The 19,411-nt window shown below is 38.0% G+C and overlaps 1 protein-coding gene across 1 annotated transcript in view; it reads right to left on the minus strand.

Moving 5' to 3' along the window:
• Positions 1-19,411, minus strand: part of MED12L (mediator complex subunit 12L) — a 319,746-nt gene that overhangs the window by 52,480 nt on the left and 247,855 nt on the right. Inside the window, exons 18-26 of the mRNA XM_081234367.1 lie at positions 15,688-15,806; positions 14,870-15,013; positions 13,841-14,004; positions 9,709-9,840; positions 6,679-6,906; positions 5,803-5,944; positions 4,026-4,146; positions 3,538-3,639; positions 2,729-2,842 (exon numbers count right to left, since the gene is read on the minus strand). Of these exons, the coding sequence (XP_081090493.1) occupies positions 2,729-2,842; positions 3,538-3,639; positions 4,026-4,146; positions 5,803-5,944; positions 6,679-6,906; positions 9,709-9,840; positions 13,841-14,004; positions 14,870-15,013; positions 15,688-15,806 (1,266 nt within the window). The remainder of the gene's footprint in view (positions 1-2,728; positions 2,843-3,537; positions 3,640-4,025; positions 4,147-5,802; positions 5,945-6,678; positions 6,907-9,708; positions 9,841-13,840; positions 14,005-14,869; positions 15,014-15,687; positions 15,807-19,411) is intronic.

Here is a 19,411-nt window from a genome sequence, read left to right on the forward strand (position 1 = left end):
AGTTTTGCCTTAGCCCACCTTACTAGCAACTTCTTGACAAGAGAGATTTATTTCCCTGGGAATGGAAAAGGGCAATGCATACTAAGGAAGCCCTGGAAAACAGGGCATTCATTGAATAACCCATGTCTTTCACTTTCCTCTCTGTAAACATCCAAATTACAAAACCTCACCTGATCAACCTCTAATACACTCAATAAAACGAAGCTCAGGAAAGTGTTTTCCTCATTACAAAGTTCTGGGGCCGGGGAGGGGAACTGAGCAGAATGGTTGAATAGCTGGAAATAAGAAATCTTCTCTAGCCATGAAAGACAAGTAATTGTCATATTTTAAAAGTGAGAAATTAATATAATTTGGTAATAAAGATTGCCAAATGACAACAGAGCCTCCAAACTCTTGCCTGTTTACTGACAGGATCATAAGCATTGAACAGGAAAAATTCCTGGAACCAACAAATGAGTTTAAATGAGGCCCTCACTGCTTCACTGTAAGTGAAACCAAGGTCGGGTCAGTGCAAAAAGCCTTTTAAAACCCACAGGTCAACCAAGAAAAAGTTTTGACTGTGCTGAAAAAATTTCAGAAAATCAGAATTGCTTAGTGAATATTTGCTTATAAAATCATAAGGGGGGGAGGAATAAATAATACATTTCAACTCATCAATATCTTATTACGTATTATACATTTCTCATTCAAATACTCATACAAAAAAGCACCAAGTTCACTCCACTCACAGACGTTTATTTAATTCAACAGAGCTCTTCAGGAGCTGAAACAAAGACCAAATTCTACATGTACCAACATTTAGCATGCTTTTTCCAACCTTAGGTGTATAAACAACTATTACCACACCTTGAGGTAAACTACTACAGAAATTAGAATCCAGATTCTATAAAACAACCCTATCTCCCTAACTCAAAATAGATCCTGGTGGATAGGACTTGAGAGAACATTGAGAACGACATGGTGAGGTAGATAAAACTGCAAAAACAAAACAAAGAAACAAACACCTCTGCCAGTCCTAGTCTAGGAGATCCTCATTCAGTTTAGATGTTAGGATGACAGAGAAGGTCTGGAAGGCTGTGCCAGAACCTTCTGTAATGGTAGAGACAATAGAACAAACACAGTGTTCAGGGACTGCCTGGTCCAAGGGTCTGCTGACATTCAACTAGCCTGAACCTGACTTCTCAGACCCGAAGAACCCTCCATTGCTTAGGAAGCTGTAAAATCTACCAAGAACTGGGGCCAATTAAAAAGGTCAAGGAAAGGCAATCAAAGAAAAATAAACAGGTGATTATGCATTGAGATTAAAATATGGTTATCTGGATATTTAAAGAGGTTGGCAAATTGTACTTGGGATTAGACCAGTCCTACAAATCAAGGGGATAATGTCTAGATGGGACGTGTCTTGGTTTCTGCCATTAAAATGTCTGTCGCTTATGCATTCACACTTCCAACATTTGTGTATGGAAAACCTACTATTTAGTTTCTCTCATGGGCATAAGGGATACCACAGCAAAAATGTGAGTCCCTGACTTCATGGTACGTACATATATTTATTAAATAGAATTGACCAGCCAGCTTTCCTTTCAAACGTAATCAGAGTAGAGAAATCTGACTGAAATGAGCATTTAATGTTGGCTGCACAATATTACAAGCTCAGAGGAGAGGGTGTGGCCCTCCATGTGGCTCTACCTTTCCCTTTCTACTACAAAACCCATGGGCATTGCAAAAGGAGTGTGTGTGTGTGTGTGTGTGTGTGTGTGTGTGTGTGTTAAGGCAAACTTTTAGTAGTTTGTTTTATGAAAACCCTGTTATGCTTCCTCATCATCACCAAATAACACTTCTCAAGCAGGAGTATAAAGGGTCAGGGTATATTCTAAAACATGTTTAAGACTCATCTAAAACAATTCCTATCCACTCAGTAAATTTAGTTCCAGTCAAAGGAAGCCCCCTTGGAACATTAGAGACAACTTTTATTTAGTCAAGAACGTAAGAGAGTGCCCAAAGTTGAAATTAGGCAGTGTGAATTCAAGACTTCCTAATCTTTCAAATCCTAAATGATTTATAGGATAAAAATGTCTTAAGGAATTGCACTGTAAATGAACAGAAAAGACAATACTACTACTCCTGGAGAATAAATATCAATAAAGATATAAGGATGTCTTGGACATTACAAATTAAATGAAAACAAAAGTGTGATATCCAATATTGATTTATCAACAGTATCAATATCATTGCAATTATCACCTCATTCATGAAAAAAATTAAGGCAGATGGACATAAACTTGTCTAGGGTCACAATGGAAGCAGAATAACTAAGATTAAAACCCAGATTTTCTGGTGCTCTAGTCCTAGAATATAATATGAAACTTAAACCTTTAGACAGATTACCAAATCAACTGTGTCCATCACAAAGCGTGACTTCTGCCAACAAATGAAGTCAAAACAACCCTGTGGGTCTAAGGATCTATGGTACATCAGAATGAGACATCCTGCAGTTAAAATGCCACAAAAAAAGTATTATATTTAAATTCCCCCAAAATTGTAGATGAGGGACAGACTCCTCCAAGGCCAACTGAACATGAACTTGGAAAATGCCAACTAATTTTTCCAGGAGAACAAACAAACAAAAATATGTTTCTAATAATATTAATTAGAGTTAAACCTGAATACAAATTATTTTGTCTCAGTTTCTGGTGATTAACCAAGCTGAGTGCCAGGATAGTCTTACCAAGCATCATAATTGCTTTTAAGACAGCAAACACCGCTCCCACTTCAATGCTGTTGTGAGCAGCGGCTAAGAGGTGTCTATCACAGGACGATCTTATTCCGGGGAAAGGTTTGCCTATGAGGAAAACAAGAAACCTTTAATAGTCTCATATCCATCATTAACCATCTTTTGTAACCATTTACAGTCAGCAGGGCCTTTCATTGTCAGACTGTGGGCGCTTAATTGCTATTAGCTAGCTTTAATTGATGCTTCATGGATTCACTAAGAAACACTGCCAGTATTCCTTACTTAACCTTTTCTTTTTAAATATTAAGACAACGGTGTTGTTCTTTAGAGAGACGTATCCAAAAAATTAGGAGGACTTTTATCCACTTCTGTCGCACACACACACGTGGAAATGATCTTTAGGAAAAGAATGCAGTAACACCCCTAGAATTGTTACCTTATTCCTTTCACCTTAGTAAAAGAATAAATGCATCACCATTGCCCTAAACTGCTATGGTGTGTTTCATAAGCAACACACACAGTATGTTGGAGGATCATGCTGCCCACCAGCTTGGCTTGGCTGAGGAGAAGAGTTATTTTTATTGTTTATTAACTCTTGATGTGAGTTTCTCAATACATCCTGAGACCACCTACATGACAGGTGCTGACAGCCCTCTCAATGGCCGTACCCCATGCCTTCATCGCCTCAAAGCCAGCCCGCCAAGATCAGGAAGGAAATGAGAGAATGGACAGCCTACTTGGTCAAGTTCAGCATATGGCTCCAAACGAAAGTGTTACCAGAGATATTTCACCTGTCAGCTCACCGGCTGCTTGAGGTAATAGGCAGGCCTGGGGGGCTCGGAAGAGATGAAGTAGGAGTCGGCATGTCATCCTCGCCCCAGGCTCCGCGTCTGCATCTCCACAAGCTAGGAGAGGGGGATGTTAAAAGCAAGTTTTCTAACATATTCAAGAACACGTCTTCCACATTTCTATTATGCTAAGTTTTCTGGAATAATTTAAATACATGCTCCTTACGGTAAAAACTAAGACACGGTCTAGGCTTTTCTGAGAAACCTGAATCCTTCCTTAAAAGCAAGTACGGAAAGTGTCATTTCCAACCTCTTCCATTGGGATCCATGTGACTTTGTTTGGAATAACTATTATAAATTCTACCATCTCTACCTTGATGCCATATCACCCCCCAATGCATGTTCCCTTAAATTCTACTTTTTCCACTGCCTTTTAATAGTTAGAAACCACTGCACCAAGACAACAATGAAATAACCGACGGCGTTCTTGGATGCAGCCTTACCTGCGGCTAGGAGGGAGGGAAGAGCGACGTGCTGCACGACGTCCTCCAGGGAGAAACACTGTCGTGCTATCAGAATAGCAATGAAAGTAGCTAATGAATCATGGAATGAAAGGTCACTCACCTTCAAGAAAAACATTGACACGTTTTAATACCTAACACCCTTTTAAGTAACATCTAAGATTAATATCTAAGAGAATGTAGGCAATACGAATAAGATCTCAAATCCCAAAATGAACCGGTAGAGTGAAATGATTTATAATTATTATCCTCTAGGCCTCCTTCTACGTTATAAGACGAAGAATGAGGTCTACCCACACCCCCAATGCTTTAAGAAGATACTAAGCTTTAGCTTGAGTATATGTAACTGAAAAACAAAACAATAAAACAGCAGAATCGAGAAATCCCTGAAAGATGCAGCATAAATAAGCCTTTTTAGCAGAATGCAGTATAATCTAGTGTTGCAGGGTAAGTAAGACCCTTAGGAAGCAACAGAAAACAAGGAGGTTCCCCTAATTGAAAAACAAGCCTTATTAATGTTTTAGAGCCCCTTTTGGGAATAACCAGTAATGATTTTGTAATATAATTAAATCAGTTTTAAAAACAACTTTGAAAATTCCCACCCAACTCCTAAATTTAAAGAAGAAAGAGTGAAGGTGAGTGAGACAGAGAATGAAAGAGGAGAAAGAAGAGGAAAATTAATTCATTCAGAGTGGAAATCTCTACCCTTTACAGATCTCACAAGACTTTGACAGAAAATAATAAGAAAAACAGCTGTAATAGCAGCCTCCACATTAAGTTGTCCTATATGCCAGCGACTACGGTTAGAGATTTACAAAGATCACCTCATTTAAGGGCACACCACTGTGAGGTTCATACTATTATTAATTCCAACTTTACAAAGGAGGGAACAAGCAGAGGTAAAGTGAAACAAAAAACAACTGAGAGATTAAGGAACTACGTTAAAGATAAAAATTTGGGTCTTTTTCTGTCTGGAAGAGCAGGTCACAGATATGAGTTTTACATCTTAGGTGCCCACAGAATGGAGTAGGATTGTCCACCTGGTCTTCAGATACCAGAACTAGGAAATAAACCTTCAACGGGGAGCCAGTTTTTAAAATGATAAAGTTCTTCTATACATGAGATATACTAATATGCAACACAAATTACTGCAAGAAGTGATGGAAGTGATAGGCAGAAATAAAGAAGCCAGATGGATTTTTAAGAAATTCACACACCATGGATGCAATATGCTATCTGAGGATATCTGTGATCCATAAAGGATATCTCTTCATAAGCTTCCAGACACTATTCACTAAGAAAGACTGGACACCCCTCTGAATCTGAGCCTGGATGTCCTGATTCCACACAAAAGAACCTATACTCTTAGATGTTTTTTTTTTTTTTTTTCATTCTAAGAAAACAAACTGGTTGTCTTCAAAATGCAAACTGCTTTAGTTAAATTACGTCCTATGCCGTGAGGAACCCAAGGCACTTGGTAAAAACTATGAACAAACCACTCTGAGGAGACCATACAGAAGAAATCTCAGCTAACAACAAGGAAACTCTTGGCATCTCCACTCTAGATTAGGCTATCTATTTTATGTTGATTTTTTTCCCTTTATTTATTCTTGGCAACCACACTCTGGTTTATTGCTTTCAGGGAGAGAAAGAAAAAATAATTTACAATATTTCAGTTAATAGTTGAGTCAACTAAAAAAAATTACTAGCTAGATATTTAATTGCACAGTTGAGTTTTTAAATGAAAAAGAAAACTTACATCTACAGTGCAAAGTACATCATTAAACCCCCAGACGTGGTTTGAAGAACAACAAAGAGCCTTCAGGACTCCCAGCCATTCTGAACTGAGAACAGTGCAGCAGGCCGTCAGCTCGGAGGAGAAATTGGCTATGTCATTAATCCTAGAAAGAAGAAAAAGAATATAGAAGAAAGTAACAAAAGAGAAATACATATGATAAACTTAATGAACACGTAATTTCAATATAATCAAACATGGCGGTCATTTCTTAGATTCAAGGATATAATAAAAATCCACTTGTCAAATAACCTAGTAGAACCTGGAGCAGAAGGGAAAGGAAATGTCTTCAAATGGTTGCTATTGGTTTGGCCAAAAAGTTCATTCAGTTAATGAATACATTGTTCAAGAAAGTTCTGGGAGAAAATGAAAAATGTATCTTTCATCTTTACTTAAAACCGAATGCACTTTTTGAGCAAGCCAATATTTAATGCTGTTGAGCAACAAACAATAACCAGTATAGATGTCAATTAACATATTTTTAGTTCTGTGAACAAATCTGACCTGTAAATTCACATTTTTAAGGGCATCAAAAAAATTAAAAGGTCAGTCTAAATCCAGTGTTTTCAAAATCCGTGTCTTTTTCATTTGTATTTTTGTTATATATGTTTTTGAAAACATACCAGATAACTTACAGATTATATCTAGAGCATCTCACACCAGATCAATAAGCCAGGTTAAGAAAATCATGGAATAGAGCAGAAGTAAATGCAGGAATAAAATAAGATTTAAAAACAAACAAACAAAAGCCAAATGTCTGCTTAGGCAATTATTAAAGCCCTTGATTTCAAAGGAGCAGCCATGCAACAACTGTGTGGTTAATCGTGAATCCCAGCTCACCTTCCAGCATCCTGATGGCCCATACATACATTCATGAGTGTGTTGCAGACGAAGCTGTAGCGATTGGCCGCATTGTCACTAAGGATCTTGCCCAGCATTGAGTAGTTGATGCTACGGGCTGAGGGATTCTCAATAAAATCCATCATGAAGTCTGGATCCCATCGCAAGTTAGAATTTGCAGGAATCACATTATTGTATATGGTTTGCTTTACTTTTGAACAGGCACTACTGAGGTTACAAGAAGAAGAGTTAAAAGACAAAACAAAACTAAAATAACTAGAAAGGTATTTCATTTAAGGACAGATTAAATGGCAGCTGTAATGTATTCCTAGAGAAGGTTTGCATTATGGGTTCTTGATTCCAACTTCCTAATAATCAGCACCGGACACAGTGCTTGGAATGTGCTAGTTCAATAGTTACTGAAGGGATGGAAGAACAAAACAAGAATAAGACATCTGGGTACTAATCTTAATTATTTTCTAAGTCTTTTCTACATCTTACATGCTTTAAAAAAATAAAAGAATCTACTATGGCTTCCAACAACTGTCTCTGAACAGTGGTTGGAAAGTGCTATTACTTAAGAATAATAAAAATGGATTGGATTACACATCAGGAACAACTTGGTATTTTAGTCCTAATCATTCATCCTGTAAAGCGATTCCTCTCAGTACAAAGTATCTGGGGGGTTCAAGTGCCACAGCTACTCTGGGCACCATGGTACAGCTGAGAAAGAGAGGCTCACTCCCTGCCTTCAAGGAGCTTAAATTCTAGTAGGGGGATATGGGGAATACATACATTCTATGAGAGTACAGAAACTATTACATTGTTCCTAAAAATTTATCTCACTGTACTTCTCAGCAGTATCGAGAGTTTTTTAAGAGCATGGTCTACCACATTCAGAGTTACATCTGAAGAAAATGCAGAATATTATAAATTTATAAAGGGAATTAGAAAGCATCCCCTCTAATCCTGCTCTGCAGATGAGGCTGAAGCATGACCTGATTTCAAAGCTCAGATTCCATGTACACTTCGCTATTCTAGCCCAATTGCTGTGGATAACAAATCCATAAGCCACAATTCACCTTCTCTATTCAAGAGCTCTTTTAAGCAGCAGAGACTCTTTTCCTTTTAGATTAAGTTTTGGCAGCAAATCTATTTGTGATCAAGGCAACACATGTCTTAGTCTTATGCACCTACATAAACAGTAGCCAGGAATGATTTCCTCAAAAATGAAAAGACATACAGACTCTTCACCCTAAGCTGTTAACATTGACAACTGATTTAAGAAAACTGAGATTGTTCAGTTCAGTGTTTACCAAAAAGTGACTTTAGACTTCCTCCTTCAGAATCACCTCTGGGGCACCTGTTAAAAATAAAAGACTCCTGGGCCTCACTGCAGGTATACTGAATCTGTACGCTTAAAAAGCAGTCCCAGGGCTTCCCTGGTGGTGCAGTGGTTGAGAGTCTGCCTGCTGATGCAGGGGACACGGGTTCGTGCCCTGGTCCAGGAGGATCCCACATGCCGCGGAGCGGCTGGGCCCGTGAGCCATGGCCGCTGAGCCTGTGCGTCCGGAGCCTGTGCTCCGCAACGGGAGAGGCCACAGCAGTGAGAGGCCCGCGTACCGCAAAAAAAAAAAAGAATACGAAGTATTATTATTACAACATTTCTGTGGAAAGATGGTTCCTAAGACCCACTCAGACATTCCATAAGGGATTATTTTGAAACCTAATTCATTTCATAAAGAACATACTTTCACATTTTTCCCTATCAATACCATTAAAAATATCATGGTTTTTGATTTGGTATATATCATTCTTTAAGCAGATTTTTTTTTTTTTTTTGCAGTGCCTACTATGAGCCAGACACTCTTCAAGGTACTGGGATAGAGCAATGAAGAAACTAGAGAAAGTTTCTGCTCTCATGAAGCTTACATTCTAGAAAGGAGCCAGACCATAAATAAATACACAATGTATGAAATGGGGAGGGGCAAAGTGCTAAAGTTCAGAGAATGATGGAGACCGGGGGGAGGGGCTGGTGCGGTGGTCAGGGAGATAGAGCCCTGGACGAACCGTGTGAGGGAGCATCACGCCAGTGCAAAAGCCCCAAGGTGGGAGTGTGCGTAGGGTGTTGGGAGACCAGTACAGAGATCCATGTGATGAGAATGGACAGAGAGAAAGTGGTGGAAGACAGGACTGGGTCCAGTAGATCCTAACGGCTAGGTAAGGACTTTGAATTCTATTCTGAGTAGATACGAGAAGCCACTGGAAAACTTCAAGTTATTCTTGTTTCAAAAGGATAACTTTTGAAGACATGTTGAGAATACACTTAAAAGAGTCAAGGGTGCAAGCAGAGAAACGAGTTAGAAGGACACTGCGATGGTCCAACCAAGAGATGGTGGTAGTTGCCAAGCAATGAAGAGTGGTCAGGTTCTAGATGTACCTGGAAGGCAGAATTCATAGGATTTACGAACAAGCTGGATGCAAGATACAAGAGAGCAAAGAAAGCTGTGACTATTCTTTCCTTGCCTGCTTCCAGATTCCAAATTTATTCTGCCAGCTATTACTGCCCCCTTCCCTCCCTCAACTTACAGTTAATCATCTAAATTTCCTCAAACACCATTACGGAAGTACAGAGTCTCCAGCACCTGTCTACCTGTCGCGGGTACAAGTGCTAAGGTGCAGAGAATGACAGGGAGTCAGAGATGCTCTGTGAAGTAGGAAGTTCAAGGAGTCAGAGAAGCAAACGCAGGGAGAAAGTAGGTATGCAAACAGTGGGGAGACAGTGTTCCAAGGGAGGTAACAGCAACTGCAAAATACGGAACGTTTTCTCTTATATCAAAACTGCAATCAGAGCTGAACATGCATAGTGATTTGGAATAGGAGGTTAGAGCTACAATGAAAGATAATTCAATAGGAATTCTGGCAGATATAATTAGGATTAACTTTCATTATTCAAAAGGATGACAATTTGGTACACAAACAAATATAGGCGCAATCCTATTCCTATTCTTTTGACTTTCTTCTACCCACCTGAAGAGGTCTCCAAATTTACTTCTGAGGTGGCTACATGACACATAGAGATCGTAGAGGTAGGCTAAGATGCATCTTTCTGGGGAAGAACATTCTGAGGGGTTCACCACATGCTTTACCACACCACACAATCTGAGGAGAAAAATATACGAAGAAATGAGACACTTTGCTGATATATGTGTTATTGCTTGGAACTTTTAGAGTGAGAATGTGTCCATGTATTACTCAAGTAAGAAAAAAGATACCAGATTGTTAACACTAGTCATTATACCAAGTAAATAACTGCATAAAGTATCAGTTTTCTGTCATGATATTGAAACACTAAATATTTTTTTTAAACTTCAGAAATGCCATTAACATTAAGAAATGAAAGAAATGCCTCTGTACAGGAGATACGTAGGGAGGAATCCACCAATAAGGTTGCTGTGAGTAGGACACAAAAGTTGTAGGAGAGAATCTCTCATCAGTAAGAAGACTGACAAATTCTGGAAATTTGCAAAGGGCCCCATGTCCACTATGTAAAAGGGCAATTTCTTCATATCAGTAAGCCTGGGAAATCTATTTTCAAGACCATGAGCTGGTTCTGGCATGAACTTGAAGAATTCATGGTTTGAGGTCACATTCTCCTTGTTTTTCCAAACTAGAAACAAATTTATTTTAGTTTATCTTAATAAGAATTTAAAACCCCTTCTTCTTAGTGACATTGTCCATAAGACTTGCGGTTCAGAAGTACCACTACTACTCCAACTCCCCAGATCAGAAAGATGGCCTTTTGGGCCACAATTCATACAGAACAAAAGTTCATACCACACAGAAGTAAACACTAGTGGTCCATCCACCTATCTGTGAGTCTGATTCCACTGTCATCTTGCATTCTGTTACAGGGTTCAGTACACCTACAACAGTGTCACAGATGACTCAGATTACTGAAACTGAAAAGGGCTTTAGAAATCATCTGATTCACCCTCCTCATTTCACAAAGAGGGCTCTGAGCCTCAGAAAGGTGATGTATCTTGCCCACGAGGCAAAGAGCTACTTCACAGCGATCCAAAAGGAGAACTTAGGTCTCCAGAACCCCAGTCTGGAGCCCTCTCCACTGTTTAGGGGACGGGAGGGAGCCTAGCATGTCAAGGCTGAGAAGGACACTGGAGTCACAAACATCAGAGGTGGGACCTAGGAAACTATGCAAAGAAATAGCCATGTAGCATCCCAAGCCCTGTGAACTGACATCAGCAGATGCAGGCAACTGATAAAGGCTGTCAATTATAGCAAAACTGTCCCACAGTTAAGAAGAAAAGTAGATGATTCAATCAGTTGTTACCTACATAAACCAAAAAATTCCAGGTATACCCTGAAAAGCAAAGAATTATTTTGTGATTAAAGTAAACAAACATTTATTGAAAGTTTGCTAGGCATTTACTGTATCGCAGTAAATACTGAGTGTTTGTTTCCTCAATAATTTTTTCACTTGCTCGAGGTAAGAAAAACATCTTACTTCGAGATCCAATATGTTTATTCGTATAAGTGCAAAAAAAAAGAAAAAGAAAAAAACCCCAAAAAATAGTTTTGGGGAAAATACTTATCCTTACTATACATGATAAAGAACAAATATAATAAACTGAATATCAAATATGATTTTATGAACATTTAATAGAACACAAATTTAAAATGTCAAAATAAATGATAATGAAATAAATTCCAAAATAACAAACAAAAACAAAAAAATACTTGTGAAAACCTATTATATTCATTTCATGACCAACTAGAGATGGTTCCATACACAGTTTAAAAAAGTATGGTATAAATCAAACAGCATGAATGAGCTCCTAGTTAGAAAGACTTTTAGCGATCTGGGAGATTTATTAGCTATCTGATGTTAGGTACATCACTTCACCTACCACTCCATTTAACAGGCCTGAGTTTCCGTTTCTTGACTTATAAAATAGTACTAATCATTCAACCCTACAGGGTAGTGTAGGGCTATAAAATAGTTCTATATTTCCTGGATTCTAAGATGGTCATTTCCTTACATTTAAAAATATCAGGGATGTTTCAGATGTCACTTAGTAATAATCTAAGTGTGTATTATCTGTGGCTATGCTCTCATATGAAGAGAAAGCTTATGGTCCACAAAAGCTAAAATATTTACTATCTGGCTCTATATAGAAAAAAGTTTGCTAACTTCTGATCTCAGAGAAAAAAATTGAAGAAAGAACCAAGAATAGGAGAGACAAGGTAGAAGGAAAGATTAGGAAAATATTAAACGAGGTGCCTTCAAGTGAGAAGATAATATTTGTTAGGTGAGAAAGGGTGTAAATAGAGAAGAGGCACAGAAATAATAAACTTAAATCAAGCTCAATGTTAGCAAAAGTTTAAGGGCATAAATGCTACTTAAGGCTAAAAGCTGAAGTCAAGAATGTATTTCTCTATGACCCAGCAATCCCAATACTGGGCATATACCCTGAGAAAACCATAATTCAAAAAGAGTCATGTACCACAATGTTCACTGCAGCTCCATTTACAAGAGCCAGGACATGGAAGCAACCTAATTGTCCATTGACAGATGAATGGATAAAGAAGATGTGGCACATATATACAATGGAATATTACTCAACCATAAAAAGAAACGAAATTGAGTTATTTGTAGTGAGGTGGATGGACCTAGAGTCTGTCACACAGAGTGAAGTAAGTCAGAAAGAGAAAAACAAATACCATATACTATCACATATATATGGAATCTAAAAAAAAAAAAATGGTACTGATGAACCTAGGGGCAGGGCAGGAATAAAGATGTAGACATAGAGAATGGACTTGAGGACACGGGGAGGAGGAAGGGTAAGCTGGGACGAAGTGAGAGAGTGGCATGGACATATATACACTACCAAATGTCAAATAGATAGCTAGTGGGAAGCAGCTGCATCACACTGGGAGATCAGCTCGGTGCTTTGTGACCACCTAGAGGGGTAGGATAGGGAGGGTGAGAGGGAGATGCAAGAGGGAGGGGATATGGGGATACATGTATACGTATAGCTGATTCACTTTGTTATACAGCAGAAACTAACTCAACATTGTAAAGCAATGATACTCCAATAAAGATGTTAAAAAAATGTTTTTTAAAGAAAAAAGAAGAATGTATTTCTCCCCCAAGATTACAAAGTAAAAATGTTTTATCTTAGGAACTGCAGTTAAAGAAAAGCACATATAATTAAGAGACAGCCTCTTTTACAAACTGAATGTAACAATAATTGGATTTAATTTCGTTATGGTTATTGATTTACATGTTTATTACAGAAACAACTTTGAGACCATAAAGAATATTATAAAAAAATATTCAAATTAAAAAAAATAAATCTATGTGTGTAGAATTAATGTGGCAGCTTTTCCTCTTCTCCTAAAAAGCTGCTGTTAAATGGATGACACTCTAGAATAGAGTACACGTTGATTACATGTGCTAGATTACCAAAAAAAGGCACTGTGAACCCCATGTTTCTTTTGAGCCCAGGAGGGTTGCCTTTCTTTTAAGTATATACAGCTCTGGAGAAAGGAGTCTGCGGTGGACAAAAAGGAGCTCAGAATAGGTTTTCTGACAGCTCATTATACTTCTCTGGTCCCAGTAGCCTCGGCCTCATTTAATGGGGGTGATGTAATTACTTTGCCCAACTTCCCTAACAGTAGTAGAGAAAATCTTAGCCTACGATTCACACAAACCGAAAAAAGACTAAGAATCAAAAAAGTCATTTATTCTAGATTAACCCTTGTCAAAAATTTCCTTTAATTTATAAAAGAAATAAAATTGAAAAGTTAAATCTATAAGATGATGTATGTGCAAAGCTTATTTGGCATTGTATTCTCCAAATAGAAACTGAAATTACATGAGCGAAGAAGCAGTCACTTATTCACCATCCATAATAAGCCAGGATGCTGGGTAGCAGAAATGACAGCAACTAGGGGGAGCGAAATAGCCAGGCAGGCAGGCGGACTTTTCATGCTTTTATCTCCTTTCCAATAAATGTCTCCTGGCACAAGCATTCTTTAACTGTGTTATACCTTTTTATGAAACAAACAGTACTATTTTTGTCTTAAAACCACTATCATATTTCATCACAAATTACACATTCTAGGGTATACCAACCCTTCAAACACCTGGGCCGTCTGATCGGGATTCAGGATCAGACAACTGTGGTATCGCCTGAGAACGGCCACAATGCAGACACACAGTCCTGTTGTGTAACTTCCTGCCAGGCTGGAGGATTTCAGGAGCAGTTCAGCTTCCACAACGCTCAGTTCATTCAGGAGCTACAATGGGAGAAAAGATCGAAGAAAAATGTAGCTGCCAAAACAAATAGGAAAGACGTTTATTTTTACAAACCACGGATATATTGAGTCATTCTAAAACTACTTGATCTCCTTCCTTGTCCTGCCCCAGGAACATGCACATATACAACCACAGTCTCAGCACCCCAATGAATTAACTAGTTTTCATTTTTAATACTTTATCAAATTATAGAGTTTTCCTTCTGTGTGGGCATCATGGTCCATGCAATCGAGAGGTACCCAATACTGAAACAGTTATCAAAATTTTATGGTGGTCCAAAGCTCTGGACTGGATAATTTCAGAGGAGAACATCCCCACCTCTGACTTACTTTCCACTTTCCCCTCCTTTTCAATAAATGGAAGTTATTTATCATCATTTTCTTATTATTAACAAAGCTGACACCTCCAATAGAATAAGTAAAAGAAACCAAGTTTTATGTCTACTCACTAGTGACATAACAAATGAACTCAAGTATGTGTATAAGAAAAATAGTGGAACAAATTAATAATGTTTCATATTTTTTGCTCTTCCCTAAAATATACTCTATTATAAATAGCAAATAAACTTTCACCTTTTCCTAAGCAAAAAACAAAAGACAAACAAATACCCTCAAAGTTCTCACATTTTAAAGTGACTATTACTATATTTTAGCACCAGTTATAATTATTTAGTTGAAAATTATGAACACAGATGCAATTAAAATGCTAGTTGAAAATGCTAGTTGAATACTGTTGACTCAGAAGGTTTCAACTACTCAAAAATGCACTGGGTGGCTCATTTTAAACTGTACAATGCCTAGTAGGTTTGCCTTCTGAAAAAAGAGAGAAGCAGGATCCCTTTGACACCTGTATTGCAAAGTCAATGAGGCCATTGATATTCAGTGCTGGCTCCATGAGATCAAAGATGAGCTGAATATGGTGAGCCAATGGGAGATGGTACGATGTTCCTGATGCAAAGCTTGTGATTTGTTCCAGCACATTGTTAGAGATCTGTGCGGGGGGAAAAAAAAAAAAAAGTGAAAGTAATCATAAGGCCAACAGTCCAAATAACTTTTATTTATTAAATTACTTCAATTTTTAAGGTAAGAAATGTGAATTTATACGTGATTCTACTTAGAAGTTGAAACATATTTCTACAGAAAACAAAACCATGTACAAATGAAATAACATCCTTAAAACAACTATAATTTGAAGAAATAAGCTGAGTTGTCATTCAGATCTACACCCAACTCTCCTAAAGGCAGAACAACAATAAATGCTAATTAATATCCAGATGACATTTACTTGACTATCAATGGATTTGTAAAACAAAATAGATTTGGTTTCTTCTCCATGGCATAGTAATTTTTCTTCAATCATCAACAGAATTCTCCCTTATCGATAGCAATGTAGGACTAAAATGTAATAATATAAGTACTGCATTATAGATTATTTTATATAGTGTTGATTATTATCATACGGTAAAAATATTTCCATGATTAAAATTAATTCCTCTGAGGAAGGCAACCTGACACTTAAAACTGAACTGCTTGATAGTTTAAGATGCCTCCAAATATGTTTTAAAAATGTATTTATAAAACAAGTAAAGCCAAAAACATATATTGCATGAAAAAGATTTTTAAGGATATATCCCAAATGCATAATAAAACAGCTTTAATGGCTACCTGAGATGTCACTTGATGTTGATCAAAATATGAAAGGAGTTGAAGTTTTGTGAACACAGTCTCCAGTGTTGGAAATGCCTCCTGTTTGCTCTTCCTGGCTTTCTGTCCTTCATCTCCAACTAAATAAACACACAGTAGGTACATTATTTTCCATTTAACTGAAGCTGTTGACTTTAATGGATACTTTCTATTGAAGTATAACATACGAATGGAAAATTGTACAAGCTCACTGAATTTCTACAAAATAAATTTATGTAATGAAACTCAAATCACAAAATCACGTACCAAAACTCCAGAAGCCCCCTCAGGCTCCCTCCAGTCACGTCTCCCTCCTCAGAGAACCAAGATCCTGACCTCTAATGGCTTGGATTAGTATTGCTCACTTTGGAACTTTATACAAATGGAATCATATGATACGTACTTTTTACATCTGCCGTCTTTCACTCAAAATTATGCTTCTGAGATTGATTCATATTGTTGAGGTAATTTAATTTTTTTCTAAAAATTAACAATTCTCGGGACTTCCCTGGTGGCGCAGTGGTTAAGAATCCGCCTGCCAATGCAGGGGACGCAGGCTCGATCCCTGGTCCAGGAAGATCCCACATGCCACGGAGCAACTAAGCCCGTGCACCACAACTACTGAGCTCAAAGAGTAGCCCCACTCGGCGCAACTAGAGAAAGCCCACGTACTGCAGTGAAGACCCAATGCAGCCATACATACATACATACATACATACATACATACATAAAATTACAAAAAAAACCCAAAAACCGAAAAAACAATTCTCATTTATGTACTCTACCTAAACTTTTGGCTATTAATGAGAAGTCCCTCTATAAGTGCTTCTTACCCACTGACTTTTAAAATACAATATCAGCAATGAATGGGGGGAAAAAAAGTCACCGAGGCTCACATTGATATAATAGGAAAAACTTCACTGGCATTTTCTTAGGAGATTCCCAAACAGTTTAGTACGTAAAAAAGGAAATTTACACAATTCCTAACTTTTTTAGGGGTAGAAAGGAATTAAATCTCTCCACCTTGATGGAAAAGTGCTACCTTTATCAATTTAGCATAAAGAAGTTAGAAGAAAATATCAATAAGAAATACTATAAACATTGCTTATTCCAGACGGACTCTTGCTCTGAACAGCTCTAAGGATAAGATCCAGAAATAATTAGGTCCTATTTTAAAATATTTTTAATATATGTATTTACAAACACAAATCTAAAAACAAAAACGGAATGTTGGATTATACAAGCTCCACGAAAGATCATTTCCAGCACTATCATTCTAAGCAGTCAAAGGCTACTGAGAAAAAAGCCCTCTAACTCACATCATCTTATTTGGGAAAGTTTAATTTGGGGAACAGAGTTCACTTTATTGATTTTTCTATTAAAGATTCAAGAACGATTTCACTAAACTCAAAAGGCTTTGCTAATGGCAAATGTAATGGATTTAGAAAATAACAAGAAAGGAGGCTTCTCTTTCAACAATAAGCAATTGTGGTTTATAGATAGGCAAAAGACAAGCAAAAAACCCAGGCTGTTGTGCTTCCTAAAACAAACAAACTTAGAATTAAAAGGTGCTGAGTAACATAAGGTACAAGATTGTGTGTCACTTTTGTCAAATATCACCAAATGTAACGCAAATAATAAGAAAGGAGTTCATGAAACCTACTTGTTTTTCAACATCTATTCTCAAAGGTACAAGTGGCATTTTGCCTTCAATACAGCTGTTTGCATGTCATGAGCATGTATAAAATATCCAAGTTTTGGATTTTTCATTTACTAACATCATTAGTCCAAGGCTGAAAACTTACACCAATAGTCTTGGGTACCATGAGCTTTGGAAGTGAAGTTAATATATTTAATCAGTCCTTCCTGGGACCAAAACCAAGTCTGTTACCAAGAAAAGTAACAGACCGGAGGATGTGGACCCAGCACGAGAACTCACAAATACCTCTTTGTTTGGCTTGTCTATATTAATAGGCTCTGTTTACTTACACATAGCTAACTTCTCAAGACCTCTTATAAAAAAAGATGTAATTGACTCTTGGCAATTTATATTCACTTTGAGAGAAAAATTTAAGAAATTAGTGGTGGTTCTCAAAGGAATATGTTAATGACATTTGTGATAACAATATAGTCATAATTTATAGATTTCCATCTGTTTTATGTTAATTTGTTTTCATAATATATATTATTGCTCTCTTGTTGCTTAATTTTGATTTTCCTTTTTTTTTTTTTTTAAATCTCTAATCCTGGAAGTTCTGACTTTTATTGGTATGGTAAAACTTCATTAATGTTTTGAAAATTTACACCCAAAGGTGACTAGTCAATGTAAATGTAAAATGAGATTTGAACGTGTTCAACTGGAAATGTCATTTCAGCTTTAGATGATGAATCTCCCCCCGCCCCCAGGCAAGGTCTGGTTGGTCTGACCGCACTCCTAATGAGGTCCTGAAACTCATGTTTTGATGTGTAGCCAGAAATCAAACACATGCTAAGACAACTTCTGTTTTCCGGCTTCACCAGCCTCTTTATCAGAAGGCAGCTCACTACATCCCAAATTAACAAACATATTTTCTGGTTGAGGAGTTTTATCTAAAACGTGGGAAAGACAAAAAATCCCCACTGAAGATGACCCTCTCCTCAGGGGTGCATCTAGTACTGTACCAGATATCTCAAAAATTAGCGTGGAACAACAATGATTTTCTCCTGGTGAGTTCACAAGCAAGAACTGCCTATTTAAGAGACTGGTACGAAGATAGGACAGACAATAGTCTAGCATTTTAAAAAAACTCTTTACAAAGGAAGGAAGTAGACTCAGCAGAAAAGGAAACCGCAGTTGCTTCCTTCCCCGTCCCACCCCTCTCAGCGTTCCAAAACCAAACATTCCACAGGACCTGAAAAGACTCTCTAAAAGTAATTTAGGTAAAAGCCCATATTACTGAATCTTCTAAAGGAGACAGTGTCCATCCCATTCCCAAATATACAAAAAGTAGCTTCAGGGATTCCCTGGTGGCGCAGTGGTTGAGAGTCCGCCTGCCGATGCAGGGGACACGGGTTCGTGCCCCGGTCCGGGAGGATCCCACATGCCGCGGAGCGGCTGGGCCCGTGAGCCATGGCCGCTGAGCCTGCGCGTCCGGAGCCTGTGCTCCGCAACGGGAGAGGCCACAACAGTGAGACGCCTGCTTACCGCAAAAAAAAAAAAAAAAAAAAGTAGCTTCAAATATATTTTGCTAGCTAGTTGCAGGGCTTTGGGATTCAGCCCATTTCCTCTTTTCTCCAACAGAGAAAACAGCAAAACAACAGATCAACAGTTTTTCTAGAGCAGTTCTTCACCCCTCCCTGATCTCAATAAGGACAACAGGGTTTCATTTCCCTTCCACAACCTCATGGTGCCTGTGTAGCACTAACTCTTTAAGAGGCCACAGAAGTGAGGTAGGGAATGTGATGCAAATAACACGAAGGTAGCCTTTCCACTGTGTTCTAAGACATCAGACACCCAAAACACACATTCAGACTAAAAACACTTCGCCCTGCCCTCGTACCTTGTTTCTGCATCTGCACCCTTACTGATGGAGAGGAAAGAGAGCTATTTGCAATAGTTATATCTGTCCTTTTCTGTGGGAAAGATCTAGTGTGGGCAAGCTCTAGTAATTCATCCAGGTAAAGTCCTAAAGACTGGATCCCCTGTGGAGAGGTTCGTAAAACAGTA

This window comes from Mesoplodon bidens, assembly GCF_964165515.1.
Source record: "Mesoplodon bidens genome assembly, chromosome: 5".
Taxonomy (NCBI): domain Eukaryota; kingdom Metazoa; phylum Chordata; class Mammalia; order Artiodactyla; family Ziphiidae; genus Mesoplodon; species Mesoplodon bidens.